At 41.1% G+C, this 13,898-nt stretch overlaps 2 protein-coding genes across 5 annotated transcripts in view; one reads left to right on the top strand and one right to left on the bottom strand.

Moving 5' to 3' along the window:
- The window catches only part of SEPTIN10 (septin 10), a 65,328-nt gene extending 57,714 nt beyond the window's left edge, over window positions 1–7,614 (bottom strand). Inside the window, exon 1 of one of the 4 annotated variants that reach the window (XM_042981034.1) lies at window positions 7,171–7,614. In XM_042981034.1, the coding sequence (XP_042836968.1) occupies window positions 7,171–7,197 (27 nt within the window). In that variant the 5' untranslated portion in view covers window positions 7,198–7,614. The remainder of the gene's footprint in view (window positions 1–7,170) is intronic. The other 3 variants (XM_042981036.1, XM_042981035.1, XM_042981037.1) reach the window with 3 other exon arrangements.
- A 244-nt stretch (window positions 7,615–7,858) lies between these two features.
- SOWAHC (sosondowah ankyrin repeat domain family member C) lies at window positions 7,859–12,309 on the top strand. The gene has a single exon (XM_042981033.1). The coding sequence runs from the start codon at window positions 8,011–8,013 to the stop codon at window positions 9,640–9,642; it is 1,632 nt and encodes a 543-aa protein (XP_042836967.1). The 5' UTR covers window positions 7,859–8,010; the 3' UTR covers window positions 9,643–12,309.
- The last annotated feature ends 1,589 nt before the right edge of the window (window positions 12,310–13,898 follow it).

Below are 13,898 nucleotides of genomic sequence, written 5' to 3'. Positions count from 1 at the left end.
AGCTATCAATGTGGAGCCTGCTTGGGATCCTCCCCCTCTATCTCTGCCCCTCACCCACGCATGGCCCCCCTTTCTCAAAATAAAAAAAACTTAAAAAAAAAAGAAAAATCTCTATACTTGCTAAGAAATGCAAAAAAGAGCAGTTAATTTCAAATAAGTGTAACTGCCAAAGACAAATTTTCAAAAATGGGAAGAATATTAGAGCACAACATGCATATTTACTAAAGGTAATACTAACAAAATCTAAATGCTATATCCCAGTCTACTACATCATAATATTTATTTTAAAGGTATTTAAAATGAGTTTTTAATCTTTTATTTATGTTATTGAGACTATAAATGTGATTCCTACTTCCCTGATCTTCAAACCAGTAGTAGATACATATCTTACAAGGTGTTAAGTAAATTTTTAAAATACAGCACCATCTAAATCAAATTTCCTTCCAATAAATGACAAGAAATTGTAAAAATTAAAGTTCCCAGTAAAAGAGCTTTTAGAATCAGGTATTTTATATTAGGAATACTTAAAATCTTAAGCAGAGAAAGCTATATTTAATATGATTAAAAATTAGGTCTGATACATATTCCTAAAGAGAGAAAATCTATTTGTAGTAAAATATAAAATTTTAAAAGCACCCTTCTTCTTCCTCCTCTTCCACACACTGAAATACATACATACATACCAGTACAAATAGGTATAGTCTGGGACTATGTTAGGATCAAAATCAGTCTGGAAATACCTAAAAGATATGACACTATCTGTGTCCAGCCTGGATGAAGGTGGAGCTTCATGAAAGCATAAATGTAGACTAAGAAATAGCTCCTGGCTACCTACAAGAATTCATAATTTAAGCATTTAACATTGAACAAGAATAAAATGATTCAAGGTGAACTTATTTTCCATATAAAATATAATCAACATCTGTCCTAAACAATATAAAATCATGGCTATGAAGGATACAAAGAATATTACAGGCTCTCTTCCTGAAGACAGATCATTTAATAGAGGGGGAAAATGCAAGGCTCATTAAAATTTAATTGATGCAAAAAGTTAAGTAACAATACAAACATAAGTTAGGAAGTATTACAAGGTAGCATGTGACTAAGTGGCAAACAAGTAGTATGACAGATCGTCGAGGATTAGAATTCTCTGGAAAAGTTTTAGAGAAGGTGAGAAAGGAACTTGGTCTTTCATTATCCCATAATGATTATAGGATATGGATCAGTAGGAAAGAAGTCTCTCCAGATGACGAAATGAAAATACATCAAGGCACTGAGGTGGTCATTAATTCCAAGACGTGAAAGTAAAGAATTAAGAATCACAACTTTGAAATGGAAAATAAAATGAGGGAAGCCTCTAAGATACAAACATCCTCACTGAAAGATAACTAAAAAAGAAACATAAGAGTTCTGAAGCATTGCAGCTGAAAGAGGAAATGACAAATACAGATAAGAACTGAAAAAATATGGATACCATTTAAAAGTTTTCGTAAGTGGGAATTTATAGGTGCTTTTCTCAGGAGAAAGGAAAAGGTAGTTAATGTTATTTCAAGATCTATTATCGCAGTCAGCAATATATAACTATATAGTCAAGATCTTTTGAAATAAAACTTATGCAATTACTAATAAGGGGCATCCTGGAGACTGACAGAAACAATATGCCAAGAGCAGATCTCACCATCACCAGCTATGATTCCATCAGCAAAATACAAAACTTTCAGAGTCTTGATGTCCTCTTCTCTTAAAAAAAACAAAACAAAAAAAACCTGGAAACCTGAGTATCAAGCGAGATTTAATATAACTCTTTAAATAATAAAGGTAGAATGAAAATGAAAATAAAACATACCCAAATTTGTGGGACACAGCTAAAGCCATGCTGTGAGGAAAGTTCACACCATCAAGTCCATATATTAGAAACGAGGAAGTCTCAAATCAATGATCTGAGGTCTGCCGTAAAAACTTAGAAAAAGAGCAAAATAAACCGAAAACAAGCAAATGAAAGGAAATAAAGATCATAAATCAGTTATATTTAAAACAGAAAAACAAGGGCACCTGGGTGGCTCAGTTAAGCATCAGACTTCCGCTCAGGTTATGATCTAACGGTTTGTGATATCAAGCCCTGCATCAGGCACAGAGCCTGCTTCAGATCCTCTGTCTCCCTCTCTCTCTCTGCCCTCCCCTGCTCCTGCTCTCTCTCTCTCTCTCTCAAAATAAACTTTAAAATAAATGAATAAATAAATAAAATAGAAAAACAACAGAGAAAAATCAATGAAACAAAGCAGGTTCTTTGAAAAGATGAATGAAATTGACAAACTTCTAACAAGACTGACCAAGAAAGGCAGAAGACACAATATAACCCTATTAGGAATGGAACAGGGAGGGATGCCTGGGTGGCTCAGGTGGTTAAGTGTCTGACTTGGCTCAGGTCAAGACCTCACACTCTGAGTTCAGGCCCAGCATCCAGGCTCTCTGCTGACAGTGCAGAGCCAGCTTCAGATCCTCTGTCCCCACTCCACCCCCTTCTCTCTGCCCCTCCCCTCCATCCACATCCTTTCTCTCTCACACAAATAAAACATTAAAATTCAAAAAAAAAAAAGAAATGGAACAGGGAATATTATTACAGGCCCCAAAGACATCAATATAAGGGAATATTATTAACAACTTCATACACATAAAAATAACAACTTAGAAGGAATGGATCACAAAACCACCCACTACCACAACTCACCCAATATGAAATAATATTAATAGCCACATAACAACTAAGGAAATTAAATTTGTAATTTTAAAACTATAAAAAAGAAATCTCCACGCCCAGATGGTTTCACTAAAGAAGTCTATCAAACATTTAAGGAAGAATTAACACCAATACTATACATACAGTCTCTTCCAGAAAAAGGAGGGAACACTTCCCAATTAATTTTATGAAACTATTATTACCCTGATACCAAACTAAATAAAGACAATACAAAAACCTACAGACCAAAATACCTCGTGAATTTGATAGAACATCTACAAAAAAATCTACATCTGTGATAAAAGACTGAATGTTTTCCCCCCATCACAAACAAAGCAAGTATGTCTGTTCTCACCACTCTTATTCAAATAATGTTACAAGTCCTAACCAGCATAAATAAGGCAGCAAGAGGCAAACAGACTAGAAAGAAAGAAATAAAACTGTCTCTATGTGTAAATGACAAGATTTTCTATGAAGAAAATCCCAAGGAATCTAGGAGGAATCCCAGTTCCTAGAATAAATGAATTCAGTAAGGTCAAAGGATACAAGATAAACATACAAAAATCAACTGTATTTCCACATGTTAACACTGAATATGTGGACAATAAAATTAAAAATGCAATACAATTTACAATTGCTTAAAAAATGAAATGGGTTTAAATCTAGTAAAACATACAGGACTTGTATGCTGAAAACTACATAATGCTGATGAAAGAAATGAAAGAAAATATAAAGAAACTGGAAGAGATACCATGTCTATAAATTGGAAGATTCAACATAGTAGAGACTTCAATTCTCCCTAAATTGATATACAGATTTAATACAATTCCTATCAAAATCCTACCAAAATTCTCTGTAGATATAGACAAGACTATTCTAAAACTTATAATGAAAGGCACAGTAACTAGAATAGCCAAAATAATTTCTGAAAAAATAAGAATAAAGTGAGAGGAATAAGTCTACTCTATTTCAAAACTTACATAGCTACAAGAATCAAGACTATGTGCTAGTGCTAATAGGGAACCCAGAAATAGATCCACACAGGTATGTTCAAATGGTTTTTTGGCAAAGGGCAAAAGCAATTCAATAGAGGATAGACAACATTTTCAATAAACGGTATTGGAGCATCCATAGGCCAAAAAGTTACACTTGATCTAAGTCTTATACCTTATACAAAAATTAACTCAAAATGGGTCATGGGCTTAAATGTAAAACACAAACCACAAAACTTTTAGGAGAAAAATAAGAAAACGTTTGAGATCTAGGGTTAGGCAATGAGCTCTTAGACTTGACACCAAAAGTATAATCCATAGGAGGAAAAACATAAAATAGATTTAATCGAAATTGAAAATTTTTGCTCTGCAAAAGACTCTGTTAAGAGGATGAAACAACAACAACAACAACAACACAACAGACTGAGAAAACATTTGCAAACTATGTATCAAGAAAGGACTAGCATCCAGAACATATTTAAAAAGAAAACTCTAAAATCAACAGTAAACAAAATCCAATTCAAAAATGGGCTAAAGAAATGAAGAGACATTTCACTTGAGAATATGCAGATGACAAGCCCATGAAAAGATGCTAATATCATTAGCCACTAGGGAAATGCAAATTAAAACCACATACCTGTGATACATACATACATATATACCTATCAGAATGTCTAAATAAAAAATAGGAACACTAAATGCTGATGATCCCTCATAACATCTCTGGTGGGAATGGAAAACAGTACAGAAACTCTGGGAAACAGTTTAGCAGTTTCTCATTAAAACTAAACATGCAACTGCCATGTGACCCAGCAACTACACTCCTGGCAATTTATCCCAGAGGATTGAAGACTTATGTTTTCTTTTTTTATATATATACTAAATATAATTTATTGTCAAATTGGTTTCCATACAACACCCAGTGCTCATCCCAACAGGTGCCCTCCTCAATGCCCATCCCCTACTTTCCCCACTCAGCCCTCAGCTTGTTCTCAATATTTAAGAGTCTCTTATGGTTTGCCTCCCTCCCTCCAACTTTTTTTTTCCCCTTCCCCTCCCTCATGGTCTTCTGTTAAGTAGTGAAAACATATGGTATCTGTCTTTCTCTGCCTTACTTACTTCACTTAGCATAATACCCTCCAGTTCCATCCACTGAAGACTTATGTTTTCATTAGGTGACATTATATATTACTATACTGGAATGTTTATAGAAGCCTCCTTCATAGTAGCCCAACAATGGAACTACCAGATGTCCTTCAAACAAAGGTGGTATATCCATACCATGGAATACTACTCAGCAATTAAAAGGAGCAACTCAATGACACATCCAACAACCTGGATGAAAGCTCCAGAGAATTTTGCTCCATGAAAAAAAATCCAATTCCAAAAGGTTATATACTATGTGAGTCCATTATATAACAGTCTTGAAATGAGAAAATTATAGAAATAAAAAACAGATTAGTGGTTGTCACGGGTTAAGGAGGAAGTGAGGTGGAAATGAAGTGGATGTGGTATAAAAGGGAAACCTGTGGGATGCTGTGATGATGGAAATTTACCTTCACAGTATCAATGGCAACGTCCTGGTTGTGGTCTTGTACTATGGTTTTACAAGATGTTATTATTAAAAAAAAACTGAATAAATGGTACAGAGGATCTCATTATCTCTTAACTGCAAGACTGCACCTGAATCTTCAATTACTTCAAAATAAAAAGTTTAATTAGAAAATAAAAGTACACTTACTATTGCAAAATAAGTACAGCAGTTGACAAGCAATCCAACACCAATTAAATGAAGTGATCTCTTCAGCTCAAGTTTAATTCTGAAGATGACTGTGAATGAGTTTATAAAATATTTTCCTCACCCACACATGCACACAAAGCAACTGTAATGCAGTTCAGACAGAAAAACTGATATTTCTCTAAACATGTGACTAAAGTGTCCAGAGACCTGGGCTGAATCAGGGAGAAAAATCCTTGTCCAGGATCTATCAAAGAAACTGGCTGTGTAACTTTCCACACATCACCTAATCTCTCAGGCTACAATCTGAACTCTGTTTCTACAATCTAATTTAAGAGCTTAGACCAGTAATTCCCAAACTTTTTGGTCTCGGGCCCACACAGAGCTTTTGCTTACCTGGCTTACAACCATTAATATTTACAGTGTTATTAATTAAAACAGAAATTTCTTATTTTTTTAAGTTTATTTATTTTGAGAGAGAAACAAAAACAGCAAGCAGGGGAGGGGAAGAGAGAGACAGAATCCGAAGCAGGGTCCATGCTGTCAGTGCAGAGCCCAACACGGAAGGGGGGGGGGGGGTGGGCAACCATGAGATCATGACCTGAGATGAAACCAAGAGTCCCAGAGACTGAGCCACCCAGGCACCTCTAAACAAAATTTTTTTAAAGGACAAGTACACACATTAGCCCTCAGAATGGTGAGGTCATTCCACATCATGTAGCCTCTGGAAAACTCGTTTTACACTCATAACAGCAAGAGTGTGAAAAAGGCAAATAACAGCTTGGTATTGTTACAAAAATAATTGTGACCACACTTTGGGAACCACTGGCTTACTATATCAAGTGAGGTAAATATATAAGTGATTTTAAAAGTATAAAATATTGTGGGTGCCTGGGTGGCTCAGTGGTTGAGCATGCCACTCTTCCTCTCTGGTCATGATTCCAGGGTCCTGGAATCCAGTTCTGCCTCGGGCCAGAGCTGAGCAGGGTGTCTGGGTAAGATTCTCTCTCCCTGCTCCTCTCCCCTGCTCTCTCTCCCTCTAAAGTAAAAAAAAAAAAAAAAAAAAAAAAAAAAAAAAAAAAAAAAAGTATAAAACATTGAACAAATTTGTCACATACATCATTTTAAGGTTCAAGGGTGCCAAAGCAAAAAACAAAAACAAAAAAAGGCTCAAATCGTAAAGACTAAGGGAAGAGTATACAGATGTAAAATATTACACTACTATTGCATTAATCTGTGCCTCCAAAACCGTTACAAAAATGATGGATCCACAACCGCTGTTTCAGATTTAACTTTTGGCTAGACAGAGAAGCCGTGCAAAAAACTCCCAGCCACTCCAGCAACGTGGGGTCGGGAGGCTGGGGAGTCCGCCCTGTGCCCCCGCTTCTGGCAGCGGGAACAGCCCCGCTCCCTGCCTCCCGCGCTAAGAGAGAATCCCTTCTCCCAGCAGGGTCGGATCATCCGACCTCGGGAGCCTGGGGATGACCGGCCGAGAGGGCAATGGGAGCTGAGGAGCGGCGCGGCTCACAATCCCGGCCACGACTGGACGGGGCCTGACTGTGTTAAGGGGCCCCAAGCTCCGGACTGAGGAAGTTACGCTGGGACCCTGGGAAAGGCGGGGCGGCGGCCCGGGGAGTCGGGCCCAGGGTGGAGGGGGCAGCGCTTGGCAGCGGAGGGGTCGTGAGGAGTCGACAGGGACTCACCAGATGCCGCGCCACCTCAGAGGTCATGGTCCCGAGCGGGAGCTGAGCGGAGGCTGGGGTCTCAGCGAAGTGGGGTTTCAGCCCGGGCCCCCGAGCGTAGCGTCCCGACCGCGAAGGGAGCAAAGGGGCGCCGGGAAGAGTTGAACGCGCGGGGCGCGGACCGGAGGCGGTGTAACGGGCGAGGCCAGCCTCCGCGGGAGAGGGGGGGTAGGGGTGTCCGGGGAAAGGGGAGGGGCCAAGTCTAGTGGCCTCAGTGACGCGAGGGCAGAAAGCCAGAGGGCTAAGGCCCCGCCAGGCAGGGCGCGCGACATTAATTAACCGCGCCAAATAGTGGCGCGCGTGCGCGAAGGGAGCCTCTCTCAGGAGTATCCCCTCGACGCCCCAGAAGACGACAAACCAGAGCGGAGGGAGAGTGACTGGAAGAGATTCAGGACCTTAGGAGAAAGACGCGCGGAAAAATACTCAGCCAGCAGGCGGCGGGTGGGTGCAGTGATTGCCGGCCCGCGCTAAGGCCGGAAGTGGGCGGGCCATGGGACGGGGGGCGTGCCCGCCGACGGCCGGCCTGAAGCAGCGCTAGCGGCCAGCGCAGGGACCGGAAGTGGGCGGTCTTGGGGGGGCGGGGTGAAGCCGTAGGGGCGGGGTTGTCGGGGGGGGGGGGGTGTTCCCCAGGGGCGCGGCCCCAGTGAGGCGGTGGCGGCGTCTCCTGACGAGGACGCTCTGGCAAGAATCCACTGGAGCCAGGCGATTGGACTCTACGTCCCTCAGAAGCCAGTGTTTTCAAGCGGGCCGCGATGGGGCCGGGTTGAGCCACCCGCCGCGGGAGGAGCAGGGCGGCCACGGATGGAGGGGCCCGTGGAGCTCAGCCCAGAGGCCGTGCTGCGTTTCCTCGCGGAGCGCGGGGGCCGGGCCCGACACGCCGAGCTGGTGCAGCACTTCAGAGGTTCTCTGGGCGGCGAGCCGGAGCAGCGCGCCCGCGCCCGCGCTCTCTTCAAGGAACTGGTCAATGCCGTGGCCACGGTGCGCACCGACCCTGCTGACGGCTCTAAGTACGTGCACCTTAAAAAGAGGTTCTGCGAGGGACCCCCCCAGTCAGAAGCTGCGCCCTCGCGTGACCTGCCCAGCATCTCGGTGACCGTAGAGCCAGAGTCCACTAGCGGCGCCCCAAGGACGCCCGACGGCCGGGTCGAGACCCAGGAAGGCGGCTTGTGCCCAGAGGTGGCGTCTCCCGAGGCGTCCTCGGGTCCAGACTGCGAGCAGAGCCATGGGGAGACACCGGCTGCCGCGCTTGGGCCGCCAAGCCTGACTGGCGACACCCTGAGCGGGCCGCCACTGAGCGGCGGGGCCCGGAGGAAAAGCTCTCAGCGCGAGGTCCAGCCTTCCCCCCGGGGACCGGACCCCGGGCCCAGCGAGGACCTAGAGCCCCCACCCCATGGCTGCGAGGAGACGGACGCGGGCAGCTCCCCCGGCGGTGGCGTCACCACCCCAAAATCTACGCGCCAGAACCTTAGGGACCTTGTGATGGGCAGCTCACCGCAGCTGAAGAGGAGCGTCTGTCCTGGGGGCAGCAGCGCGGGGACCTCCTCTGGGGGAGGACGCGGCAAAGGCGGGGGAGACTCAGACAGCGCATCCGTCGCTTCGTCGTCGGCAGAGGAGGAGAGCAGCGGTGGCGGCTCCGTGACGCTGGACCCTCTGGAACACGCCTGGATGCTCTCAGCCTCTGACGGCAAGTGGGATAGCCTGGAAGGGTTGCTCACCTGTGAGCCCGGCCTGCTGGCCAAGAGGGACTTCATAACTGGCTTCACCTGCCTGCACTGGGCCGCCAAGCATGGCAGACAGGAGCTCCTGGCCATGCTGGTCAACTTCGCTAACAAACACCAGCTGCCAGTGAACATTAACGCCAGGACGAGCGGAGGTTACACTGCCCTGCACTTAGCTGCCATGCACGGGCACGTGGAGGTGGTGAAGTTGCTGGTGGGGGCTTACGACGCAGACGTGGACATTAGGGACTACAGTGGGAAAAAGGCCTCTCAATACCTGAGTCAGAGCATCGCTGAGGAGATCAAGAACCTGGTGGGAGCCCTGGATGAGGATGATGGAGAGAGTGCCACTGGCAGCGGGGGTGGGCGATGGAGGCTTTCAAAGGTGCTGCCTTCACACCTCATCACCTACAAACTCTCACATGTCTTAGAGGATGGAGGGGATCATCACCATCACCATCACCACCACCACCACCACTTGACTGAGGGATGGGCTGGAGGCAAAGCAAAGGATCCAGGTCGCAAGGCCTCCGGCAGCTCTAGTGGACGAATAAAACCCAGACTCAACAAAATCCGCTTCCGAACCCAGATCATCCACACTACACCCTCTTTCAGAGACCCAGAGCAGCTACTGGAGGAAGGAGAGGAGGACCGGGCTCTTAAAAGCCACTCATCTTCATTCAAATTGAGACCGAAGTCCAATGTATTTGGGTAAAAAATAATTTCTTTTAGAAAATTCTAGGTTTATTTGTTTTCAGGAATAGAATACTAGGAGTAGGCAAGAAAGTAAGACCAGATAAGAGGTTAAATTCTGCATTCTGGCTTGGGAAGTTGGAATGGGTGGGAGGAATTACCATAACCTAGCATTCTGGGTGAAGTAAATTTCCAAGTGATTTCATCAAACCTTGCCCTAGGCCTCTTTTCCAAATGCCACCCCTCTGCCCTGGAGTCCCTGTTTCTGAGGACTGGAAATGTATTTAAATTGGGTGTACAGAATTGATGATTAAGGGATCCTTTGATTTTACCATTACTGGATGCCATGCAAAGTAAGGAATGCTACACTTTTATGTTTCTGTTTTTAAAAGTGGTTACTCTTCCAAGAGTGACAAGAAATGCAAATTGTAATGAAATTTTAAGTGTGAACAAAACTACATACTGCCCTGATTTTTGTTTTTTGTTTTTTACTAATTGCATTTGCCTTTAGAGTAGATACAGTAGAGATACTACTGAAGGTCAGGTCAAAGTTGAAATACAAAAAGCTATTTACAGAATAATGTGAGTAAAAATGGTATCCTGTTTGTATTAGGTAGTGCTCAGCTATTTTTTAAATAGCAATTTCAACTTTAATTACTGAACTAAAGAAATAGGCAGCATTCACTTTTAAGTTAATCTGTACTCTGGTTTTCTTTTAACTGTCTCTAAGACCACTGCACTTAGTGTTAAGGTACATTATTAATAACTACACAAAATTTTATTTAAAGAAAACACTTGATGACCTATGGTACTTTTAAGTAAAATGTTGCCTCTGGTTCTGATTCTCAGTAATTTGTTTTGCTAGTCTAACAGTCTAAATTTGTCAGAGTTTTTATTCTGGGGATCATTTGTTCTATTTGACATGACCCTATTTGGTGGTGCTTAGAGTTGAATTGCCTACAGAAGCTGTTTCTGGTTTAGAGGACTAGCAAAAATTGGTATAAATGCTAGTCAGCTTATGCTTCTGTGAAGTAATTATTAAATCAACTTAATGATTCTCACATAAGGTACACTTTTTATTTTATTCATAAAATACATTCATAGTCTGTGCTTTGTAGCAATGTTTGCAAATATTTCTAATACTAAGGACTTTGAATTTTTCAGTGTTTCCTTGAATCTATTAGAGACATACAGTGAAGTTACTGAAAAGCTGGATAGTAAATCTACCCAGTTAAAAATAGCACTTTATAAAAGGGAAAAGAGAAGAGATGGAACTATATCTTTATTTAAATGCTGCTGGCTATTGAATTCCTTTGTATGTAAATGAAAAATGCCTTTCATTAAAATTAAGGGTGTAGTCCTTAATTACATTTCATTCAAATTTGTTAGAGTAAATGTCTTTATAATTATTATAAAATTTAACTCACAAGCATATTAAATCAATTTGTAACTAGATTCAAAACTATTTTGTGGGAGACTAATTCTAACAAGTCCTTCTCCCTTAGTCTTTTTGGTCTCATAATTGCTGAAACATAAGTACCTGCAGCCTCTAGAGATTAAGGAGTGAGTTAACAGCTTGCAGAGTGAGTGAACCAGTATATGAATCAAACTGAATTGCAGAGTTTAGAGAGTTCTTAGATCTTTACTTTCCCAAGTCAAAGAAATTTGTACCAAGTTTGTTACACCTCTCTAGATAGCAATTGAATTTGTTTAAAGGTGTATCAAAAATATTCACATAAAACATATAAACTATTATCCATTTGTGTGCCTGTTTTGTTTTAGGATTATGGAAATGGACTGTGTACATTTGACAAGCACTTTTATGCATACATGTGGGTAAAAACAGTCTAATTTTGTATAAATTAAAAGGGGGCTCTTTGAAGGTGAAAAGCAGCCATTTGTTCTGAATCATATACATATTACCTGTAGTTAGTGCCTCACAAGCTTTATAACTTCCCACTGAGGAATCTTACATTTCATTGATGTGTGTAGTTAAAGTGAACTATAAAAAGTAGATACTTCAGAACCATCTAAATGTTCTATTGAAATCAGTATTAATCTTGAAATGTGTATGTTAGTAACTAATTGCACAAAATCTATAATTTACTGGATCTTTAGAGATTGAGTCAACACTTCATTTAACCTGATTTTCACACTAAGGATATTAGCTTCTCAATAAAATATACTTTAAATTTTCAAATTCATTCGTGAGGGGAACAACTTCTAGCATTCCTTGTCATGATGTGCTTGTGTGCCATAAGTATAACATTTTCAGCTACTTAACTATACATTCCTCTAATTTTTCAGTTTCCAAGTTGAGATTATTAAAAGCAAATTATTCATATAATTTGATTTTGTGGAGTTGTGTCTGCCATTAATGGAAATATATATGTCAATTACTTAGATATTTGTTAATAGGAAGCTGTGTGGTTAAAAAACCCAAGTTGCCCACGTGTCTTATAGGTACATTTGAAACTAGTGAATGCTTGTCACAATTCTCTTCACTTTTATGGTATGTAAAATGCAACTAGCTTATATAAATTGAAAATCTGGTACTGTTTTATTCATGCCTGAAATCTTGGGAGTCCAGGATGCCTCATCTCTTATATTTTAAATGAGTGAAACTTGGGAGTTTAGAGTGTATAATTTGTAAAAATTTGTTTTGTCAAAATAAAAGGTTCACACTAGACTTTTTCTCTGAATTGTCTAAATCTTTGTAGTCCTTTATAGTTCATACAATGCTTTTTGAAGTTCACATTTATTTGATCCCTTTCCTGTCCCTTAAAATTGAAAAGGGAATGAAAGCCGATGACTGTTCAGGGTCACGAAGTAAATAGCAGTTAGTAAGATTTTAAGATTCAGTGCTGTTCCACATTATATTTTCTGCACTTCCAATTGCCTAATTTTGGCAAAACTATTGTAGTTTGTCTTCAATGATAGAGGAATCCACTTGGACAGAAGGCAGTACTTTTACCACTACCTTAAAAAAAAAACAACGCTATAGTTCATGCACACACCAGCTAACTATGAGCCCTTCCTACCCAGACCAGATCTTAGGAAAGATATGGGAATACCTTTTTCAATTTTCTTCAATATCCATTAATCTTTGGACATTAATGAGCCCATTTCCTCACCAAGGAAATACTTTGATCTTCATTTTAACGAAATTCACCTCTGTTCTGATGGCAAAGGGATGCATCAGAAACCTTGATGTAATTGTCAGCCATGGCTCACTTGGGAAGATCCCATTATGATTGGTTTTGGAGATTTTTGTTGTTGCTCTTGCTTTATGACAACTTATAAAATATTTTTCAGTGCCACTGAAGAACTGAAGTCTAGTTTCTGTTTCTAGAATGACTTCTTTCCTTAGAAATAGGCATCTTAAAAGGATTCATTGAATAGTCCACTTGAAGATCTCTGTAATTAATCCTGGTGAAAACCTTTTTTTTTAATTTTGCTAAAGGAAGGCAATTATTTGGAGTTTCTTAGAATTTATTCCTAAAAATAAATACTCTGGGAATTTTCTGCAAAGCATTGTTCCTTCAGTGATTAGCCAGATTTTCGTGAAATAACGTTAGAAGTTAAGCAGGAAGATGACAGTTTGTGAACTCATTTTTCAAGATTCAGCAGTAGAGTTGTTTGCATCTTTTTCAATTATTTTTCTCTGTAGAGTATCACTTTCATGTTATACTTAAAAAAATTTTTTTAAATGTTTATTTATCTTTAAGAGACAGAGAGAGACAGAGCACAAGCAGGGGAGGGGCAGAGCAAGAGGGAGACACAAAATCTGAAGCAGGCTCCAGGCTCTGAGGTGTCAGCACAGAGCCCAACGTGGGGCCCGAGCCCACGAACCGCGAGACCATGACCTGAGCAGAAGCCGGACGGCCAACTGACTGAGCCACCCTGGCGCCCCTCATGTTATACTTTTTTCTCCTTAATCTTCTCTTTAAATCTCATTTTCATCTCAGGAGAGGCTTCCCCATTCAGTTAAAAAAGGTGTCTATTTTTCCACATTTATTGGTGAGGAATATGAGACAAGTTCCAACTCTTGCACAATACCTAGTATATTGAAGATGATAAGTGGGTTTTTTAAAAATAGAAAACGCTAAAGAAATATTTCATAATGTTGTGTCATATGGATAAGTTCAGAGATATGCCCTTCTGCCAAATGAATAAAGGTAAGTATTTTTCATAGGATCTGGCTCCTAAATACCAGTCAACTACCTCATTTGCAGACCAGCCAAAAGAACAGTATTCCAACCCAGGAGGTAAAATAGG

This window comes from Panthera tigris, chromosome A3, assembly GCF_018350195.1.
Source record: "Panthera tigris isolate Pti1 chromosome A3, P.tigris_Pti1_mat1.1, whole genome shotgun sequence".
Lineage (NCBI taxonomy): Eukaryota > Metazoa > Chordata > Mammalia > Carnivora > Felidae > Panthera > Panthera tigris.
Note: the sequence above shows the minus strand (reverse complement) of the source record. Positions and strands in the feature narration are given on the sequence as shown.

Bases quoted from the DNA above. Each gene is read 5' to 3' on its own strand.
- SOWAHC (XM_042981033.1), top strand. From the start codon at position 8,011: ATGGAGGGGCCCGTGGAGCTCAGCCCAGAGGCCGTGCTGCGTTTCCTC.